General features: G+C 41.8%; 1 protein-coding gene across 1 annotated transcript in view; it reads left to right on the top strand.

Annotated features, from left to right (window-relative positions):
* fhdc1 (FH2 domain containing 1) overlaps positions 1-20,137 on the top strand; it is a 31,542-nt gene extending 11,405 nt beyond the window's left edge. Inside the window, exons 2-12 of the mRNA XM_023417354.2 lie at positions 2,484-3,328; positions 5,240-5,301; positions 8,383-8,485; positions 8,632-8,717; positions 9,887-9,987; positions 11,204-11,274; positions 12,161-12,268; positions 12,991-13,061; positions 14,432-14,549; positions 14,749-14,913; positions 15,628-20,137. Coding sequence (XP_023273122.1) covers positions 2,828-3,328; positions 5,240-5,301; positions 8,383-8,485; positions 8,632-8,717; positions 9,887-9,987; positions 11,204-11,274; positions 12,161-12,268; positions 12,991-13,061; positions 14,432-14,549; positions 14,749-14,913; positions 15,628-17,820 — 3,579 coding nt within the window. The 5' untranslated portion in view covers positions 2,484-2,827 and the 3' untranslated portion in view covers positions 17,821-20,137. The remainder of the gene's footprint in view (positions 1-2,483; positions 3,329-5,239; positions 5,302-8,382; positions 8,486-8,631; positions 8,718-9,886; positions 9,988-11,203; positions 11,275-12,160; positions 12,269-12,990; positions 13,062-14,431; positions 14,550-14,748; positions 14,914-15,627) is intronic.
* The last annotated feature ends 1,073 nt before the right edge of the window (positions 20,138-21,210 follow it).

The following is a 21,210-nucleotide window of genomic DNA, read 5'->3' as shown; positions in this document are numbered from 1 at the left end:
GTCAGATGTTCTCACAGTCTCATGAATTAGACATGAATGGTGGTGTGGTCCGGCTCTGAGGAGGGGACAGCTGAGTGTGCAGGCTGATGGTGGCAACATGAGGCCATTAGTGACGTCTTCCTTATTAATTAGTAATGAACTTTGGGGTTCAGGTGGAGAAGGCTGCTAACTAATGGGAGGCAGTAAGTAGATTCTAGAAATCACCAGAAAGTGTCCACTTGTCCAGTGTTTGATATTAATTATTTATTATTATTTTTATTTTTCAGGACAAATCCTGAAGATTGAAAATACCCTGACTGATCTTGAATTTGATTATCTCCCTTTAAACCAAATTCTTTTCCTGGTGCTTAATGTACCATCACCCACATTACCACCATGCCTCTGATTTATCTCTTGTTTTTTGTCAGAACTTCCTTTCATTTCTTTGTTGAGACAGAGAGGAGTATCAGATCACTGTAGCCATGTCAACTGTGGCAGTGAGTGATGTGTTGTCCTGAAACACAACCAGTTTCCCTCCAACTGAGAGCTACAGCGCAACCGTTGGTTTGACAAAGAGGGGGGGGGGGGCACTCAAGAACTTTCTTCTCTTTCAGTCTGTGAGGTTTAAGACTGCCTGGGTTTTCCTGGACGCTTTTACATATTTCCAGCATCTGTCAACATCATCAATAACCACTTATGTATTTAATAAATTATGCTCTGGATGCTATTATTAAATTATTAAATTGGAGTAGTCTGGATTTAGAAAAGATTGTCCAGTGACTCTGACTCATTGGAAAAGGTTTCATCTTGTAAAAGTTAAATAAGAAAAGTTAGACCAGTAAAACCACAAAATATTTCACATATAATCTATGTATTCTCAGATACTGTAGGGCTGCAGGGATTAGTTGATTACTCAATAGAAAGAAAATTAATTGGTTCTCAAATGTGAGAATTTTCTGCTTTATTGAATATTTTTGTGTTTTGGCCTGGTAGTCAAAACAAGACATCTGCTGATGTCACCCTTATATAGAGGTTCGTTGTGATGGACATTCTTCACAGTTTTCTGATGTTTCGTTTACCAATTAAGTAATTTATCAATAAATTGACAAGATAATCGTAAAATAGCAGTGAGCGCTCTTTTATTGTGTAGGTGAAAGCAGAGCTTGATTTCATGTTAAGGTCTGTACTGTGTGTTACCGGGTTTAGATTAATTGTACTTGAATTTTTACTAGTCGTAGGTTTTGTGAGAGTAGGGTGTCCTGTTGGCCGAGGGGCTCTTTCCTGTTATCTCTCTACTGTCAGCTTCTTATAAAAAATACTTGACTATGACACTGTACAATCACTGTGTGACACTCCTGTTAGTGCAGGCTCCACATCTTAAACCTGTCTCCACTTACCTGCCCCTTTAGTGAGCTGTCAGCTGTGGTGAACATTTTGGAGTTTTGCAGGAGTTATAACGCAGCTGTCAGAGTCTTTGTTTAAAGGAACTGTACAGTATTTGAGTGACTCCACATTCCTCGCAGGCATCATGCACCTTTCAGATTACAATTTTCAATCCAGCTGATTTAACAGTTGAGTCTTCGAGGTTGTGGATGTGTCTGTTTGACATGACATAAATGTCTTTTTCACCTGCATCGGGTGGGTTTGATGTTGTACTCTTTTCCAGGATCACCTTGAAACGTGAACTGACAAAAATTTGCCTAATCTCAACTTTTTTTTTTTTCTGGTGCACTGTGTTGTCGTTTGTGTTGCTATGTGACAGGCTCTTCCCTATAGCAACAGATGAGGCTGATCTGAATACATGAGAGACTGCTGGCTGTTTTCCAAAAAGCTGCAGTCAGTGCCATAGCAATTTTAGTGGTTGCTGCTTTTCATCTTATTGGAGTTCATCAAAGAATTAAATGAAGGGAATTAATTAGATTAACATTGAAGAGTCAACAGATGAATCATTGAACACAATCTAAATAATAGAACAAATCATACCAGTTTTATTGAGAATTTATTTCATTAACTCATTCATGTAACAACTTCACTTACATTACTGAAAGCACTGTGTTGCCAGTTTAAGGTCACATGGATGTCAGTCTGATGTAAAACCATCAGAGAACAACATCACTACACAACACATGCCCTTTTAAGTGACGCTTTTAATGGAAATCCCATTATTGTCATAACCTTCAATTTCCTTAGTTGTCTTTGTTAGCGGCCTGCTACATGAGAACTGTTTAAGACTGAAAATGACACCAAACTGTGTAACAGAAGCTAAGCTGTATGTGTAACATCTCTGACCATTATCCACCCCAGAGCCTGACTTCAAAGCCCTTCAAACATAGAAAAAAAGATAGGATTTGCCATTACCCTTATTGTGAGCCCCTTTGACTGGGTACCCCTTCTCTTTTGATCTGTCACACCCCTTAATTTCCCCTAATTTCAGATTGTCCATGACAGTATGCATGACTACCTCAGTATAATCCCGTCCTATGTTGTTTTTGTTGCTCTTCCAGCTCCATGGCCGTCGCCGCTGCCCGCCCTCTTCCCCCGGGAGGTAACCTTCAAAGGCTCTGCTCAGCACGATGGATGACCAGCTGAGTGATGGAGATGGACAGAATCAAAGGACATGCTCCCTTCATTGTGACTAGATGAAGGGACACCTCGCCTTCCTCCAGCAGCGAGGGGACGGCACTGAAGTATTTTGATGTTCTTCAGACTGAACAGATGCACCTAAAAGAAAAGAAATCAGTTCTTTGGAGATCATTTTTGAAAAAGAGGAAATACTGATCAGATATAATCAGTTTATGTAACACTCTCTCTCAGCATAGAGCTCATATGCTGACTGCTTCTCCCTGTGATGCTTGTTATGAGTTGTCCATCCACAACCAATGAGCCAGAGAGCTGCAGCAGCGAGGGGAGCAGCTGCACCACTTCCTCCATCACAACCTCTGACCCGTCCTCCATGTCCGGACACGCCGCACTACCTTCCCTCAGTGTCGGCCCTGACACCTCCAAGCATGGAGCTCCTCCTCCTCCTCCCCTGCCGCCCCCACCTCCGGGGGCTCCCCCACTTCCGCCACCCCTGGCGACCACCTCCACTAACCACAATGCGAGGAAGAAGCGACGCGTGCGCAGCTTCTTCTGGAAGCCGATCCCGGAGGAGAAAGTGCGCGGGAAGCCCAACATCTGGACGCTGGCGGTGCGGCAGCAGCAGTACCAGATCGATGTCCGCTCGGTGGAGGAGCTGTTCGGGCAGCAGGAGGAGGCGCTGACGGGCATACGAGGGGCTGCGCCAACCACTGGATCCTCTGCTCGGGTGTCCCGATCCCGCTCATTCAAGGAGAGCAGTAAGGATGAGGTGAGTGGTTGTTAGGAGTCTGCTGTAACACTGAAACCTGCAACAGGTGATGGAGGAGTGTAGAGTGATTATTCTTCCTCCTTAATTTGAAATGGCCTTTTTTTGGCCTTGGAAGTCACTACATTTAACACAGAGGACTCGCCAGTACATCCACCTTTTAAAACCCTACAGTGTCTCCTCTAGAGATTGATACGAGTTCCTGTTTGTATCATCATATATATATATATATATATCATATATCATATAGAAGATGATGATAGGATCCAAAAGTGCTTGTATTTGTGTCAAATGCTTTTTAATTGCTTAACCAGGTGAAAACATTTTATGTTTTATGTTTTTTATACAAATGAAAAACTTCCACACTCTTCATTTCCCATGGTCTACACAACTTTCATCAGGTGTATGGATAAGTATATATACATATATGCTCAGTGAATTATCCAACCAGAGCACCATAAAAGTAAGGTCAATTATTGAGCACATTGTCATCCAGGTAAATATGGAAAAAAAAAACATGCAATCAAAATAGTGACATTTTTTCATTATTGTGATTTTCAGTGATCACTTCTTTGTTTCTCAGTTTGTAAAACGAAATCAGATTTTTCTGTTGAATTAAATATTCGTAGGTTCTCGTTTCAGAGCTCAGATTCAATAAATGTATAAAACCTGAAGTCATGACACATACAGACTCTTAACATCTACTTCTATTGTTTTTGCAAACATGTGCAAGATGTACTGGTCACTTCAGGTCCTGAACACGCCACTGATGGGATTCAAAAGTCTCACAGTCATAATCATACAAAAGCTACAGCACATAACTCTACACTGCTCAGAATACAGTGTGTATTCAGACATCCCTGCAGGGACACATTAGGTAACGGTGCCCAGTTACAGCTTTTCTCTGAGTGTAAAAAATGATTTGTGTCCATAATCAGCACAAAAGCATGCTTGCGTCACTGAGTGCTCCTGGACAGAAACATGTGAACTGTAAAGCAACACCTGCGTGAGGCGTAGGGATACTCATGTCACAATGAACTGACTGCAGCTGGACAAACCTCAAAGTCTGAACAGTTGTTACTAAACACACCTTTGGGAGTTTCAAACAAAGCCACAATCTCTGCATGCAGAGACATATCTCTAGTGCCATCTATTATCTAGCCTTTGTGTGTATCATATACTGTATTATAAGATATGTGGTTAATACTATTGTTAGAGCTGCAGCTAAAGATTAGTGTCATTATAAATTAATTCCTTTTTAAATTATTCAAAAAAATTTAGAAGTTTCCAGAGCCCAAGACAACATCTTCAGATTGCTTGTCTGAAGTTTACAGTGTTATAATCAGAAGAAAAGGTGTAAATCCTCACGTTTAAGATGCTGGTACCTCAGAACGTTTGCTTTTCTGCTTCATAACTGACTTAAAAGAATAATAAGCTATCAAAGTTCTGCTAAAATAATTAACCGATTAATTAACTTATAATTTCAGCACTATATTATTATGCAGTGTGTGGATGTAAGCTTCATCACATGGTTTCTTTATGTGTCTTCTTCCACCTCAGCTGTACTCACCGTTTGTCATTCAAACCACAGCAGAAGTGTGTGACCGCTGTTTCAAAGCTTTAATTGGGTCTTGTGAGGGAGCCTTTTTAAAAATGTACATTCTGTACCCATTAAAGGAGAACAGTGCAAGCCATTGTTAATGAAGGAGGCGTGACCTACACGTGTGGCCTGGTGGAATTTCAGTGTCCCATAGGGTGACTCTGAGGTTGGGGGGTCGGGGTAGGTGTAGGTAACACAAGCAAAAACAACGAGGAGTGGCCGGGAGTAGGGAGGGGTGTGTTGTTCCTGTTTCAAAGTTTTTGCTAATGAGAACTACAGTAAAATGACTCATGATGCCTTTCATTTGTTTTCAGATCAGCATTCTTGACTCCAAGAGGGGGATGAATGTGGGCATTTTCCTGAAGCAGTTCAAGAAGTAAGTCCTCCACCGCACCGGCATCAGCACCTGAGTGAAGAGCTGCTTCCATAACGCTCAGTGGATCATGTCCAGTGGGATGACAAACTAAAGGAAAAGCCATCTTAAAGAGTGCACGCTTTCAGACAGTGTCTCCTGGAAGGCATTCATGGTTTTGCACTCGGCTATTCACACAAAAAGTGACAGAAATAGTTGAATGAAAAAATGTGAAAGGAGAGCTAGAGAGAAAAACCCTGGGTACACACACACACACACACACACACACAGCTGGTCAGTCGCAGCGTGAAGTGGGTGTGAATGTCAGGAAAGGTACAGAGATTAGCGGACACAGCCCTCACTGCTCCAATGCCAGAAAGGTGTGTGTGGGGGGGAAGGCAGGATATTTGACCATCCTCTGGCACTGGAGAGTGACTGTTGATAATGGTGGTGATAACAATGCTAACAGGCTTCGCGTGATTTGCCGTGTGTTAGTTAGCACTCATAGCAACCCAGGTCGTGTCAGTCCAGGGAGTGAATATGATAAAACTGCTGCTTCATGGAGACTGATCACACGCCTTCTTTCTATAAGTCTGTTCTTTTTCAGTTAGTCTGTATTCTTTTATTCAGTAAGAGTCTTCACACCAGGTCAGTCACAGGTCACTGTAGTCCATTGTTTATCTGCAGCCTGGTGAGTGTGCAGCTGCTCTACTCCCTTCAGCAATCGTCAAGGTCAGAGGAGGCTCTTATTGATAGTGTTTGAGGCGCCTTAGAGTTTCAGGGACAGACAGTGTGCATCACTTTGAAGGCAAGGTCCAACAACATGAGTTTGGTATGTTTAAGTTTAGGAATCCAAAAGTTGCACACACTTATGTGAGAGATATGCATTAGCCTTATTTTTCTATTTCTATTTACCTATCTGCTTGATGCACCAAGCTTCAATAAATACTTCTACTTAAGACAACGTCAGTGATGGGAAATAGAACAGTAGCTTATAGACCTGTGATGCCATGATGTCCGATATACGATGCTGCTGTTGTGAGGCCATGCATAGAAAACTATAGATTCTGGTATTTTGATTTGTATCATGTAGTGTAGTTTTCAGTCCCAAATCTCCCATGGCTGTTCAGCTGGATTGATATCTGGTGACTGGGAAGGTCATAGCTTATGATTCACATCATTTTCATACTTATCAAACCAGTCGTGGAGGGGTTGATAAGATGGTGTGGAAGCATCTGTATTTGTTGTGTTTCTCCACTCATTTGTTCAGGCTTTCCCGTCCGCATATTTAGTATACAGTATGATATTTCATTGGGAGTAATGTAAATGAAACTCAGTGTTGTTGTGTAACTGCTTTAGAGATGGTGTGACCATGAGGCCATGTATAAGGAGTACTGGTACAGAGTGGCTAATGAACACTGGGGAAAACACTAATTGATCCCAAAGGAGATTTTAGGACTCTGAACTGCAGAAATGAAATGAAGACTGATAATTTATGTGTTTTAGCTGTTAACGCTGCTGTCCCAGAGATATGAGACCCAACACTGATGGTATCATGAAAACATTCTCAGTTTCACTTTGTGTTTTACTGCCTGGCCGAGGAAAAATCCGTTCAAAACCTTTAAAACTGAGGGAGATTAGGGTCAAAATCTGTGTACTTATTCTAATCGGCTTTCTTACCGCTCCATTGTTTTTAATTAATTGGTTCAGGAGCTCTCGAGGTGAGCTCAACCAGACTCAGCATTGTGTTACATACAGTAACTAGGCTGAAGAAGAGTGTGTTAGGTGTCTGTTTGCATGACGGTGTATTTGCATGGCTCCCCACTGTATTTTAATGACATTTGACTGTCAGCCATAATGTTCTCTGTGAGGACTGAGTCTGAGCAGTGACCTCAGCAGAGGCGGTGTTTATTTTTGTTTGTGGCTTTTCATTTGACTTCAACACTAATATATGTTCGTCTATATCATCTGTATATATTACCCCCTATCTTCTCTTATATGGTGTTACAAAATACTTTGTTTTTATAACAAGTGCAGAGCTCAACTTTATACTAACACTAAACTAAAGGAAATAGAGTTGTGAGGAAGGAGAAAGTTATGATCACAAATATTTTTTTTGTCACTGTGATTCTCATTTCATTGTCTTCTTTTATCGGCTCAATTCAAAATACTTAATTAATCTGTCAAGGGTCAATTTGGTGCAAGCAAGTTTGCAAACAAAAGTTAATTTACATACATAAAACAATAAAAAAAATACATATATTATAACGTGTTGAAATACAGAAGGATACTTATACTTCCAAAAGGTACTTGTGAGGTTTAAAGAGTGGATTTATGAGTCTATACACAAGGTGAAGTGACCATTTCTTGCACTAATGCTGTTAACAAGTCTAATGGCTTCTGGAATAAAACCAAAATCCCCGCTATTGTTTTACAAGCAGGCAATCTAAAGCACATTCCTGATGGCATTAGCTTAGAGAAGTCATGGAGGATGTGTGGGGTCGCTGATAATCTGATCGTTAGAGGACTTGTTCAGTAATAAGCTGTGCTGGAGATTTTTGTCTTTTGCCCAGAAATTTCAGAGTTGAGGTTAAGAACAGCTTCCAATCTGATTCTGTTTTTTTGGCAAAGGAAAGTAAACCAGCAGAGGAAAAAAAATAATAGTCAGTATTCTGTGTTCTAGTCTAAAGGAGTTTAGTTTACATTGGTGGTAGTAGAGTCACACTGTTGACAGAAGTGAACTGGAACACTCTCCTGCTCTCATCTCACTTCAACACTAATATCTTGTCCTCTAAGTTCAAAACTAATTATACAGCAACCCATAAATTTAGGTTCAGAAATCACATACAGTCGCCTCAGCCTGCACTGTGACCCGCAGTACAGTGAGTGGGTAAAACTGACGGAGCAGCTCAGAATATGTTGAGATCCAATACAACCAACAAACTGTGGCCTCAAGGAGTTGAATGAACATGAACCTGATCGCAGATTATAAACCACTACATTGTCTATGAGGAAGAGTTGGGCTTAGTGCCCAAATAAACACAAGATTAAAAGAGAGCACCTGTGCCATTCATCGTGGAACTAAATGAGCTGTCTGACTTCCAGGTCCAACCGCTCCATTGTTGAAGACATTCGACAAGGAGAAGGGAAGATTTATGGAGCAGAGCTGCTCAAAGACCTGATGAAGCTCCTTCCTGATGCAGAGGAGGTCTGTGTTTGACTATTTGTGTTGTGCATGTCTGGCTCTGAACAAATTATGAATAGCATAAAGCTTTTGAATAAAACTCATGATCTAAGACAGTTTATATAGACTGTAGACGCTGAGCTTCCCCTTTCTCTTTATTTCCTCCACAGATCAAGAAGCTGCAGATGTTTAAGGGAGACCCAGACAAGCTGACACTCGTCGATTCCTTTATGTACCTCTTGATCCAGGTGCCACGGTAAGTTGAATTCAATGGTGGAGTTTGAATCCTAGGGAAATGTGAAGTCACTTATTTGGCAGTCAATGAAAGGTGAAGGGTTTGCACTGTTTAGAGCTTTATCATTTTGTGCATTGAGCATATTGTGACCGTGTAGTGCTTTCCTCATTCACATGCTTATGTAAAAGTATTATATTTGTACATATAATTCAAGTGCAGTGTCTCACATTCAGCAGATATTGATATAAGTGCCAAAATGAGCCTGCCTGCAAAGATTTAAGTGCTGCTGCTATGAGCCTGTTTTCATACTCTCTAGAAAGGACTAATCTAATTCCTCCAGATTTTCTTTTCTCCAATAGCATGGAGTGGTAACACAGCAATTGCTGTATACTAGTATTAGTGGAGAGTGGATGCAGTAGCCCATGCTGGGGGTGTGATGGAGAAATAATGCAATGATTGGCTGGACCAATTAACAGCTATAGACAGCCTCAAAGCCAGCATCAAATGCCAGTGGTACTTGAAAGGAGCTATTTGTAAGTTTTGCTATCGCTACATAGCCAATGTTAGCATCAACAGCTGTTTACTTACCAGTCTAGAAGAAACATTACAAGTTCAATATCAAACTTCATTCTTTTACTCACCAAGAGCTGTCTCCAGTGGTGGAAAGCAACGTCAATATTAACTCTTATCTCTATCACATCTTTTCTTCTACTGAAGTTAGCACGCTAACCAGCTAGCCCTGGCCCGTCTCGTCACTTTCTGATAGCGACTCACTGTAGCCTCCAATAGCCCCTTTAAGGCCTGTGGGCACCATAGTATTGAAATAAAACTTTTTTCTTTTTTTTTTTAAATTATTTATAGTAAATCCTATAATATAAGTAGTGGCATGAAAAACATTCTCAGAGTAGTGAGTAATAACATTACTTCTAAATGACTATTGAGTATTCTGAGTTACTAAAAGCCTCATCCCAAGATGAAGATTTGTCAGGTTAATTTCCACTAAGTAAGCATCCTGTTTCTCCGTCCATCAACCATGACCACACATGAAACAATAGTTAAAGCTCTCTGTGGAACCTTCACCAGTGTTTTTAAACAAGACAGTCGACTTTTTTCCATCCCATCACAACCTTCAGAGTGAGGTTCATCACAGGTCGCAGATTTAACCGCCTCGTCTGCTCTGTCTCTGGCAGGTTCGAGATTCGGATCGAGGCCATGGTCCTCCGTGAAGAGTTCTTCCCTTCCTGTGCTGTGATGAGCCACGAGATCGATGTCGTCCGCGTCGCCACTAAAGGTAACAACACACGAGCTCCGCTTCCGTCATACACACACGGTCATATGCATCCAAGACGGGTGGCCCAGATATTTGAGCCGTCAGCGGTGATAAACAAAAAGCAGGAACGTGTCACCTGAGATACAGTGATGTGGGGACAGAGGGGAGAGGGAAGGCTGTGTCATCTTGGTGCTGCTTTGTAATGTTGATTTAAAAATATATATATATATATATATATCAATTAAGTTGTAAAATTGACTGTAAGTGATTGCAAAAATTGTCATCAGCTTTGTTTAATTTCAGTTGACAGTTGCTGTGCAACAACACAGCAGCCTGATGTGTGCTTTATCCTCTTTCTCAGCCTGTGCCAAAGAATAACAGCAACAGAATTTTTGTTAATGGCATCAAGTGAAAATTAACTTGAATATGACCTAACAAGACTAAAAGTCTACATGCTAGTGGCTCTTTAAGACTCTTTAAGGCTCTATTTAGGCACTATGGTGGCACAATGTTTACCATGTTCACCATAGCGTGTTAGCATGCTAATGCAAAACACAATGTACAGCTGTGGCTGATGGGAATGTCATAAGTTTTTGCACAAATTAAAAAAAAAAAGACTTATTATGCGGAGTGTGAATGTGGTGAAAAGCAGTGAATGAAACGACAATCCGATGACGCTAGCATGGCTGAAGATGCTATGTGCTGCTGAATTTGTAATGTGTAGCTGTACACACACACGCACACACACAGATCACATGCCTGTATCCACATCCCCAAACATATTCTGGGTGTTTATGAACTCACTAACAAACTTTGAAAAATATTAAACTATTTTTTCGAGCATCACTTGAGCCTCAGTGTCATTTTAGCTGAGTCACACTGCCAGGCTCTTTGTGCCGTATTGCATTTTTCTTAAAGCCTTGTTTCTACAATAGCGCGACCTTTTCACTGCATTGCAGGGCTCTCACCTAAACGCTGCATGGAGAAAATTAAGAAGAACTTTGATGACACCATTTAATTAAAACTATGTGCAGTATTTAACATTTAGCCCTACTGTTAGCACTAAAGGGACAGATGGTCGAAATGTAAAAGGAAATTCATGTAACTACAGATGAGTCTGAAAATGCTGTCATTATTACTGCTGGCTGTCAAGTGTGTGTGTGTGTGGTGTTTAACGACAGTAAAATGGTGTGTGACGGGCTGTTGTGATCTGCTTTCTATTGATCTCTTCCTATAGAGTTGATGAGTTGTGAGGAGCTTCATGCCATCCTGCATCTGGTGCTGCAGGCCGGAAACATCATGAATGCTGTAAGTCTGCAAGTCATGTTCATTTAATACTTTAACACTCCTGCCTGTCTGATTTAATGATAAGGCTGGTGTCATATTTCTTTCTCTTTTGTGAACAAATCCACTGAAAAGATGAATATTTTCCAGCTTCTCTAACCTGTCTGTGGCTCTGACTCAACATTATCTTTGATTTTTTTATTTGTCTTTAGCAAACATCACTCAAACTGAAGTATATTGTGCATTTGTTGGGGACTGTTTTCAGTCACAGATAAATATGTGGAGGGAACGTGTCACCCAGTGTAACGAGGTGGCTCGTTGACATGTTTTTAAAGAAACAGCTTGACATTTTGGGAAATACAAGAAGACTGATACTACTCTCGTATCTGTCCGCCAAATACGAAGCATAAAGACCATTTAGCAAGGAAACAAATTTCCACCTACCAACATCTCTAAAGCAAATCAAAACATTATATGTCATTTGTTAAACCCATTGAGGTGGTGGAAGCGCAATCATTTTAAACTATGGACAGTGCTAGGCTACTTGTTCACCCCTGTTTTTAGTCTTTGTGCTAAGCTAAGCTAACTGTCTGTAGCCTCTAGGTCTATATGTAGCATGCAGTACCAGTTTTCTCATCTAAGTCTCACGAGGGAAGTAAAGATGTTCCTCTAAATACTGAACAATTCTCTCAAGTGCATCAGTGTTGTATTGATTTGAATTTGTATATATGCCCAATAAAACAGACAATAAAGTAAGTTTCCTGAAGCCAAAGGCAATGTCGTCTGTTTGACTAGGCTTTTAATACACTTAAGTAGGGTCACTTCATTGTTGGTTCTGACAATAAGAAAAATATAGAATATAATCAGACTCGTCCTTTAATTTTCTTGTTATCTTTCCTTTGATCCTCAGGGCGGCTACGCAGGGAACGCTGTGGGCTTTAAGCTGTCCTCGCTCCTCTCACTGGCCGACACCAAGGCCAACAAGCCGGGGATGAACCTCCTGCACTTTGTTGCCATGGTTAGTAAAAGCTGCAGGGATACAATGATGATGCACACAATGGCATTAAGGCCCGTACTGTTTTATGTAATCCAATACAACACAGCAAAGTGATGCAACAGAAATTACCATGGAGTTAAATCAACACTACTGATATGGTGCCACCGTAAAACTGGGCTGCACTGACTCAAACCTCCACTGTGTCACTTGGATTAATATAAGGTTCTCTGGTGTTGCCATTAATGTGTATGTTTGACTCTGTTTTTCAGCTGTGATTAAGTTTATGAACTGAACATGTTCATCAGCTTTGCCTAAAACACTAGTTGAAATAATTTACTGTGTAATGGTAACTATTTTTGAGGACATTGCACATTCCCTATTAAGGTTTTCTGGTCTGATTTTCACAGTTAAAACCAGACAGAATTTTACAAAATTTTAATGAAACATATAAAATAAACCCATAAAGGATGGATCAAAGGATTATTTGTCAGCCACAGAGAATTAGCTTCCCACAAATATTTCACAGCAGTGGTGCTTGAATCAACAGTGACCAAACACTGGGATTACAGAGGGCAGGTGGACAGCAGATGGTGACAGGAAACAGAAAAAGAGCCAAGAGTGGCTGGCCAGACACTTACATAACCAAAACAACAGAGTAGTCCTTCAGACAGCAGTTCTTCCACTTTACCTTGTACTGCACCAAATCTGTGGATGGAAAACGTGTAATGTGTCTCTCCACACAGGAGGCGAAGAAAAAGGACGAGAAGCTCCTCAAATTTCCAGAGAAACTTCAGGATGTTCAGAGTGCAGCCAGGTGAGCAGCGTGTTCACACACCCTCTTTAACATCACATGGTGTCACTTGTCAATGCACATGTGTCCTGACTGATGAGACTGTTGTTATCAACCAGGCTGGAAGGAATCTCTCTGTAAGTCCAAGCAAGATAATTTGCAGCATTTTTTTTTTCACTGGAGGTTGTTGAATTTCATCAAATTTGGTTTCCAGTGGTGATGCGAGAAACGGCTCTGATGTCATCTGAATCCACATGTATGCATAACTAATCCACCTGCCGCCCGCCTGAGCACAATTTACATACCAGCACCCGATCAGTGGGATATTACGCAGGACGATATGGTAACATATTACCCTGACAGGCTGGTTTTAAATAAACAAACATTTATTTAAATTAAAAGTTGTCCGTTTTTGGTCAAATGAAAACAGCCACGGGTATTTCCACAATAGCCTTAACACAGTGTGACATTTTTAATCCTTTCAAAGTAAAAGTCTGCATCTCACTGCTACTTCCCGAACACAAACGCTGCCCAAATTAAATAATATATATATATGATTTATATAAGTTCAGCCTGATGAAAAAAGAAGCATAAAATATGTTCACATTTTAGAGAATGTAATTAATATTTTATTCACACATAATGTATTATTTCACACATTCGCTGTTAATCAAAATGGCAGTTTTTATGACCTGGCTCATCCAATCAGTGCCTGCGGATATAACTGCGATTTGTGCATCACTACTTTTCTAAGCTTTACCACTGAAAATAGGTGGAGAACAGGTGGCATTGTTTGAAGCTGTGATTGGCTGGCTGTCCTACTGACCATAGCTTCATCACAATCAAACTTTGTTAACGCAATGAGTCGTACTGTTCCAGCCTCATGCTTTAACAGAGCTATAATAACACCAGCAACTCCAAAATTCACCATAAGTTTAGACAAATTTAGTTTCTCACTGTTCCCCCTCTTTGTTGTTTTTACACACACCAGCCTCTGACAAACTTGTCATAAATATATTTAAAGTGTGTAGTTATTTCTGGGATGTGTAAATTAGGTTTTAACGGTTTTATTTATTGCTAAATTGATCACCACCTCAGCCTTATTACTCAAGCATGACATCTAACTTAAGCGCAGCACTTGGAGCAGTGTGTTCAGAACGCTGTGTGACTCTGGTGGCTGTCAGGCTCTGTCAGCTTCACAAGGTCATCTCTGTGTGGAGTCAGTACAGCTCCTGCACCACAGAGCCAGGATTACTCCTCCCTCCCTCAGTCTGCCAGTGTATTCAGCAAAATGTTCTCAAATGTTTCCACGCTTACCGGCATTATAAGGATGATTTGCAGCCTGCAGTGTGATTATTGTGTGTGCAATAACCAAATTGTCTTTTCTCATGTAGAATCTCAGTGGAGAACATCGAGTTGGAGTTTTCCTCTTTATATGTTCGGATTAAGTCCCTGGAGGAAAAGGTTCAAGGAGACCAGGAGCTACTGCGGCAGCTGGAGCCCTTTCTGCAGGTGAAGCAGCAGTAGTTATGTAATACATTATTATACACAGACACACAGAGAGAAAGTTGGATCCAGGCCACTGTACATTTCTGGCGCTGCTGACTCAAGTGCTGTAGATAATGACATCCGTAAATGTGTGTAACGTTGTCTAAATAGAAAATGTGTGTGTGTGTGTGTGTGTGTGTGTTTGTTCGATGGCCTGTCTCAGAGTTCAGCACAGACTCTCCAGGACCTGAAGAGACGCAGGCTGGATCTGCGTAAAGAGGGAAACACTCTCATCGATTTCTTTTGTGAAGACAAGGACACGTTCAAGCTGGACGAGTGCTTCCGCATCTTTCAAGACTTCTGCATCAAGTTCAAGAAAGCTGTTAAGGTCAGTTTGATTTAAGAGGCTATTACAATGCTTTGTGGTTTTGGTCATTATTCCCCAACAGTAATAATAAAATATGTCACTAATCACTAAGTTGATTAGTGAGATCAGGAAATATGGCAGTGGTGCTAAAAAGAAGTTTATACAGAGAAACACAAACATTAGGCAGCTTTATTTGGAAAAGAAAAGAAAAGATTGAAACATGAATACCCAACAAGTTTCAGCTTTTAACTTCCACCTTTAACTTAATTGTCCCCAAGGAAAATGGTCTTGCAGCCAGATAAAACACAGGGCACAGTATGACCGTGTGACCTAATATTGGATGTGCAACATCCATTTTTTTTATGAGGATTATCATCAACATTTTGTGTGCACTCACTTTTGGTTTAAACTCCAAATTAAGTGGTTTACTTCAGCTTACTTCAGCTTCAGGATTAATGAAGACTGAAAGCATTCATTCCAGTGGAGGGTGAACCACAGACAATAGTGGTCTTATAAACATAAGATCTTACTGATGTTAATGATTATTATAATGTAACGTGACATTTTCCTCCAAATTGTATCACATTGAAACAATATTGAAACATCTATTAAAGTGAGTGAATTTAGAGGTAAAAAGGGGCTTGAACTGCTTCTCGTCTGATTTGAAGTTACGTCATCTAAGTGTGTTTCTTGCATGTCTCACTTTACATTTCTCCACCTTTGTGTTTCTCTCAGGACAACATGGATCGCGAGTTGAAGGAAGCAGCCAGACAGCGTCGTCTGAGAGAGCTGGAGGAGAAGCGTTTTGCGTGGTCGGGTGCAGATCAGAGCGGGGGATTCGGTCGCAGCAGCAGCGAGAACGATGTGGAAATGCTCACCAAGGAAGGCCTCCTGGACCTCTTCCAGCAGAGGTCTCAGAGTCCCCACAGCCCGCTGGGACGTTCCGCCAGCGCCCGCCGTCACCGTCACACCATGACCTCCATAGCGGACCGCGAACTCCAGGGATACCTTGAGCTGTTCGGAGGCACCGGGAATCCCACTGACTATTCCAAGTTTAACAGCCTACCTCGGTCGGGACGCCCCGTGCAGCGGAGGACAACACCCTGGATCTTAGCCCAGGATGACAACCGTGAGTTAGGCTGCGACAGACAGGTGACGTCTCCATGTGCAGAAACTGAACCTATCAGCCCGCTGGCCAGGTTTTCCTCCTCCGGGTTAAATGATAACGAGGACCCGTACAACAACAACATTAATTACACATCTGTATCAGAAAGCAGCGCTCTGCCTCGCTCCTTTTGTTTCTTTCAGAAGCCTGTCCACCTTCCCAACCCAACATTTACCGGCCACATGAATGTTAGTGTGGAGAAGCATACTTTAGTTCGAGGTCCTCAAGCTTTCGACCTCCCTAGTCCAAACAATAACAGTAATCATATGCACTTTGTCAACCAGGGGGATGTGGTGGTGACAGATCTGGAAAAGGAGAGACGGTCACCTCCCAAGAATCTGAACTTTCCAGGTGAAAAACTTTTAGAAAGAGAGGTAGATCTCAAGGCAGTGTGGGAAGATAAAATAGATCCTCCTACACAGGCTGGGTCCTCTCCTGAAAGAGAGAAAGAAGAAGAGGACAACAGCACAGTCTCATCAACAACCTGTGATACAAACCTTCCTCTAGATACCTCTGTATCCAATAAGAAGCCAGTGTTTTACATCCTAGACTGCACAGAAACTGACTGCTCCGTCACCTTGGATTATTCTGAGGCTGAAAGCTCCTCTCTAACAAAAGAGGGACTTCACTTCAGAGCAACGGACTGCAGCAAGGATCAGGAGAGCCAGCAAGATCCAAGCTCACTGTCCTCTAATCTGGAGTCCATGTCTCCTAACGAGCAGTCTGTTTCAACCAATGAGCTTTCAGCGCCGAAATCTGTGGACGCAGCATCCATGACCCCGTCGGGGACCACGGAAGAATGGGACACGGAGAGCTGCGACACCGCTGAGGGAAAACAAGGCACAGAGAAAGATGTGCAGAGAAGCAGCAGGAAACCAGCGCACGTGAAGAGTAAAGCTAACAAAGCGACAAAGAGCAGCGGAGGTCGCGGCGTTCGAACGCTGACCAGCAACGAGAGCCAGGGCATGCGGAAAGTTGTGCCTATTAGCAAGCTTACGAGGGCGGGTAGCAGCAAGCACGGAGAGAGGACTTTGGCGCACGACAGTGGGGAGTCACACCGGCCTCTCCGAGATCAGAGCACCCCGGCAAGAGGAAGGAGCGAGAAGACCACAAGACCTCCTCGACACTCCAGTCTGCCTCCCGACGAGTCAAAAGCTCAGAGGGGAAGCAGCACGAGCGGCATTTCAAGATGGGCACGTGATTCGACCCCGAAGAAGGCCTCCACCCACAAGCCGAGCGCCAAACCCCTGAGGAACATCCCCAAGCCTCCCCCGGAGGAGAAAATGTGCCGCTCCACCATGAGAGCCTTGGCCCAGGCCCAGGCCCAGGCTCAGGCTCAGGCTCAGGCTCAGGCCCAGGCTCAGGCCCAGGGTGGCGCTTCCTCCGAGAACAGCAGCTCACACACTCTCAGCGCAAAAAACACCTCTGACGTCCCCAGCTTCGCCCGTAACACCGTAGCTTCGACCTCCAGGACCAAGAAGGAGCTGGGCCCCCCGTCCGTCCCCTCCACCCCGTCTCGCAGCCCCTTGCTCCTGGGTCGACAGTCCTCCGTGAAGCAGAACAGGGTATCACCCACAGTCCCCACCAGCGAGGAGCGACCACAAGGGACAAACCTGCGGCGAGTGCAAAGCGTGAAGGCCGCCAGTCGAAGCACCTACCGCAGCGAGACCCCGCCTCCGACACGTGAGGATATTCGCAAGACTAATAGCTTTTCCGAAAAGGCGATGACGCCCAGCAGAAGTGCTAAACCGAGCTGGAAATAAAACAAACCAACTGGTGAAAGACAAGTAGAGACTCTCTCCCTGAGCTCAGTGTAAATTGACATTCACTCCTCTTCCCCATCTACAGTTCTGACGTCTCCTCTCATACGATGCAAAATACAGGAATCTGAATCTCACCAGTAGCTGACTCTGGATCAGGTTTATGAATTGCAAAGAGCAAGATGCAATGAACCTCTCCATGTGTTCCACTTCGTTCGTACAAAAAACCTGTTGTTCACAACTTCCTTTTTTCTTGGGGGGAGGGGGGGATTAACTAAACTGACAAATGGCAAATTGGTGTCTTTACACAGAAGCCTCTTTGCCTGCTTAGCTGTCTGTGTAGCATCTGTGCTAGTGTCTGTGGTGATGTTGACGTTGAACACTACTGTCTATACAATGCTGCTAATTAGCTCTGACAATTTGAAACTTGAGTTTCAGTGTCTGTTTGATTCAGGGTTACAAGATTTGTTGTAACTTACCTTGCTGCTCTTACGGTGATTTTCCGTTTTGTTGCCTCCTCCTGTAGAGAACCGCTCCGTTTGCTTTTTGGTTCCTTTGCTTGATACCTCAGAAAAATTGCAGTGGCCTTGTACCAGCAGACAAAGTAGGATATATTCTTTGGTTCTGCATGATAACGATGTAGACAAAATCTGATCGTTTGGTTTAAAATAATTGCAATGTCACTTTTTACAAACCCCTGGTATATTACTATTACGACAATATATATAAAGTCACAGATTATATGCTCACAGTGCGTACCAACTGTTGTACTACTCGTACCTTGTGTATGTATGTGTCTGTAGTTTGTAAATGTTATAGAACCCCTCCATAACGTCATGGAGTAGACGTGCACGTAGGAAACGTTTCCTATACACAGTAGGCTAACACACGATCAACGCTAATGCTTTGAAAGAAAAGCATTGAATGCATCTGAAACAACACTGAAAATACCATCTGTCATGTGATCTAATTTTTCTACTGTGAATGTAGTCTGATCAGATTCTCTCCAGGCCTGCAACAATAGCTCTAACTGGTCATAATTTTGCTTAGCATCAGTTTGCGCCTCTTATGTGTTGCCATGACGTTCAAGTCACAGAGTGAGTCGTCCAGTTTTCTGAAAAATAAACACCCGCTGATCTTTGAAGATCCCAGATGTTCAATGAAAAACACTTACTGCTGGTTTTCCAGAATCCTCAAATACATTTGTTCTGCTGCACAATAGAAATAAATGAAGCCAGTTTCTCAAGAGGCAAACTATATTTCCTGAACTCCGCCAGAAACTACATCTGTCCTTGCTCATTTCGTATAGTACACGAATAATATAAACATTATTTTGTATGGAAATGTGAAATGATAACAATTTTACATCCCCTGTATACGGACAACAATAACTAATAAAGGTTATACATTTTGTTTAAGTATTGTACAAACTAAGCACAGACACAGCTGCCATCTTTGAAAAAAATATTCTGCTGCACAATAATGATATAATCCAGTAAATGTGGTACATTTACTGTTAAAAGTAATAATAATTTACCCCATTTGTCAAGTTGCAGCATTGTTTGTTGCAACTTTTTTCAGTGTAACACAAGTTTTTTTTTATCAGTTATATTTGGCAATATTGATGTTACATTATTTCATATTTATATTCAAAATAATGGGTCTATATATTTCTTTTGTTGAACAAAAAGAGCAAGGACGTCTGTCATTTCCAGCTACCTGAATAAGAAATTTAGTTGTATTAAAAACAGACAACATCTTTTCCATCCAGAGTCTTTGAGGTTTCTGGAACAATCTTCCTTATTTTTCATAAAAACGGAGGCCTGTGATGTTGATACAGAAAAGGCGCAGACTGGGGCTAAATTCAGCCCTGTTGACCATCTCACACCACTTGCCTTTCAACCTGCATTGTGCCATTGCCTTGATGGCAACAACATTCACAACAGTGCATTGCCTTAAAGCTTAATGTAGCCGATCCATCACCAGTAGAAACTCCTCGATTGTAAAAGGAGAGTAGAAACTTTTCCTACATTCCATCGCACCGAACTGAAACAGTGACTCCGCTGGTTAGTGATTCACTTTGTAAATAATGTAAAGACATAGTATTTTTCTGACTATCAATATGTTTACATAGCATTAAAAAAATGAAGGCCAGAAGAGTGAAGTGAAGTATGTGAGAGCACAGATATTTTAAAGTGGTCAGAGCATCCATATCTTGCATCAGATGTTTGAGAGTCCTGGCCTGCGGTGTGTTGACATGCTTTGGGTGTCTTCCTGTTCCCTGTAATGCAAATGAAGTTAATGGAGTAATGACACAAAAGACCCAGTGTGACGTGCCACTGTGTGTGTGTGTGTGTGGCCTGCATGTCGCCTAAATTTAGAGTGCTTTTCACAGAGAACAAAATGGAGTCATGTAGGACTGCAGCTCAACAACAATTAAAACAAAATGAATTATTGTTTATTAAGAGTTTAACACCAAAAAGCTAATTAGCTTCATCAGGACCTAAGGTGTGGTTTGAAGAGCAAAGGACAAAAACACAACAGCAGGAATCACTTATTTGAAAGAAATAAGCTGATTGAGAAAATGTTTTCATGGCCTTTTAAAGGAGCTATTTACAAGTTTTGCTATTGCTACATAGCCAATGTTTACATATCAGTTGTTTTGTGAGTTCAGCATCAAACTTCATTCCTTTACTCACCAACAGCTGTCTCCAGTGGTGGAAAGCAACACCAATATTAACTCTTATCTCTATCACTTCTTTTCTTCTACTGGAGTTAGCATGCTAACCAGCTAGCTCCGGCCCCTTCTCTTCACTTTCCGATAGCGACTCACTGTAGCCTCCAATCTGCCTTTAAGACAAATCATTGCTCAGAAGACGTATTATGGCCTCTTGTCTTGTAAACGCAACAATGGCGGAAGCTGTCGTCAAGTGACAACCACCACCACTCCCCCTCCTGGCAAGAAACCACGTTCAGCGGCAGAGAAAACTTACAAATAGCTCCTTTAAATGTCAGGAAATAGTGAAAATTCCCATTTTGAAGCCCATCTTAAAATCCAGTTGACCTGTTTGAAATTCTTGTATCATCCAACAAAGTATCCAAACCCAAAGATCATTCAGTTTGCTGATTAGAAAACCAGTAAAAAATCTCAAAATCACAAGGAATTTATTTGTATTTTTTCCTACAAATGACTAATTATTATATCAAAATTGATGTTGCTGATTGTTTTTCTGGCAATTGATTAATCGCCTAATCGTGTGATTATCTCATCAGTGCATCTTGAGTTCAGATATTTGAGATTTTTTAACATTTATCCTCCTGTAAACTTTCATTTAAATCACAAAGATTGTGGAAAACAGTTTGTAACTGATAAACCAACCATTTACAGCTTCA

The sequence above is a fragment of the Seriola lalandi genome, unplaced genomic scaffold, assembly GCF_002814215.2.
Source record: "Seriola lalandi dorsalis isolate HSWRI2012SDOR001 ecotype SW California unplaced genomic scaffold, Sedor1 jcf7180002054574, whole genome shotgun sequence".
Lineage (NCBI taxonomy): Eukaryota > Metazoa > Chordata > Actinopteri > Carangiformes > Carangidae > Seriola > Seriola lalandi.
This window is presented reverse-complemented; position numbering and strand designations above follow the sequence as displayed.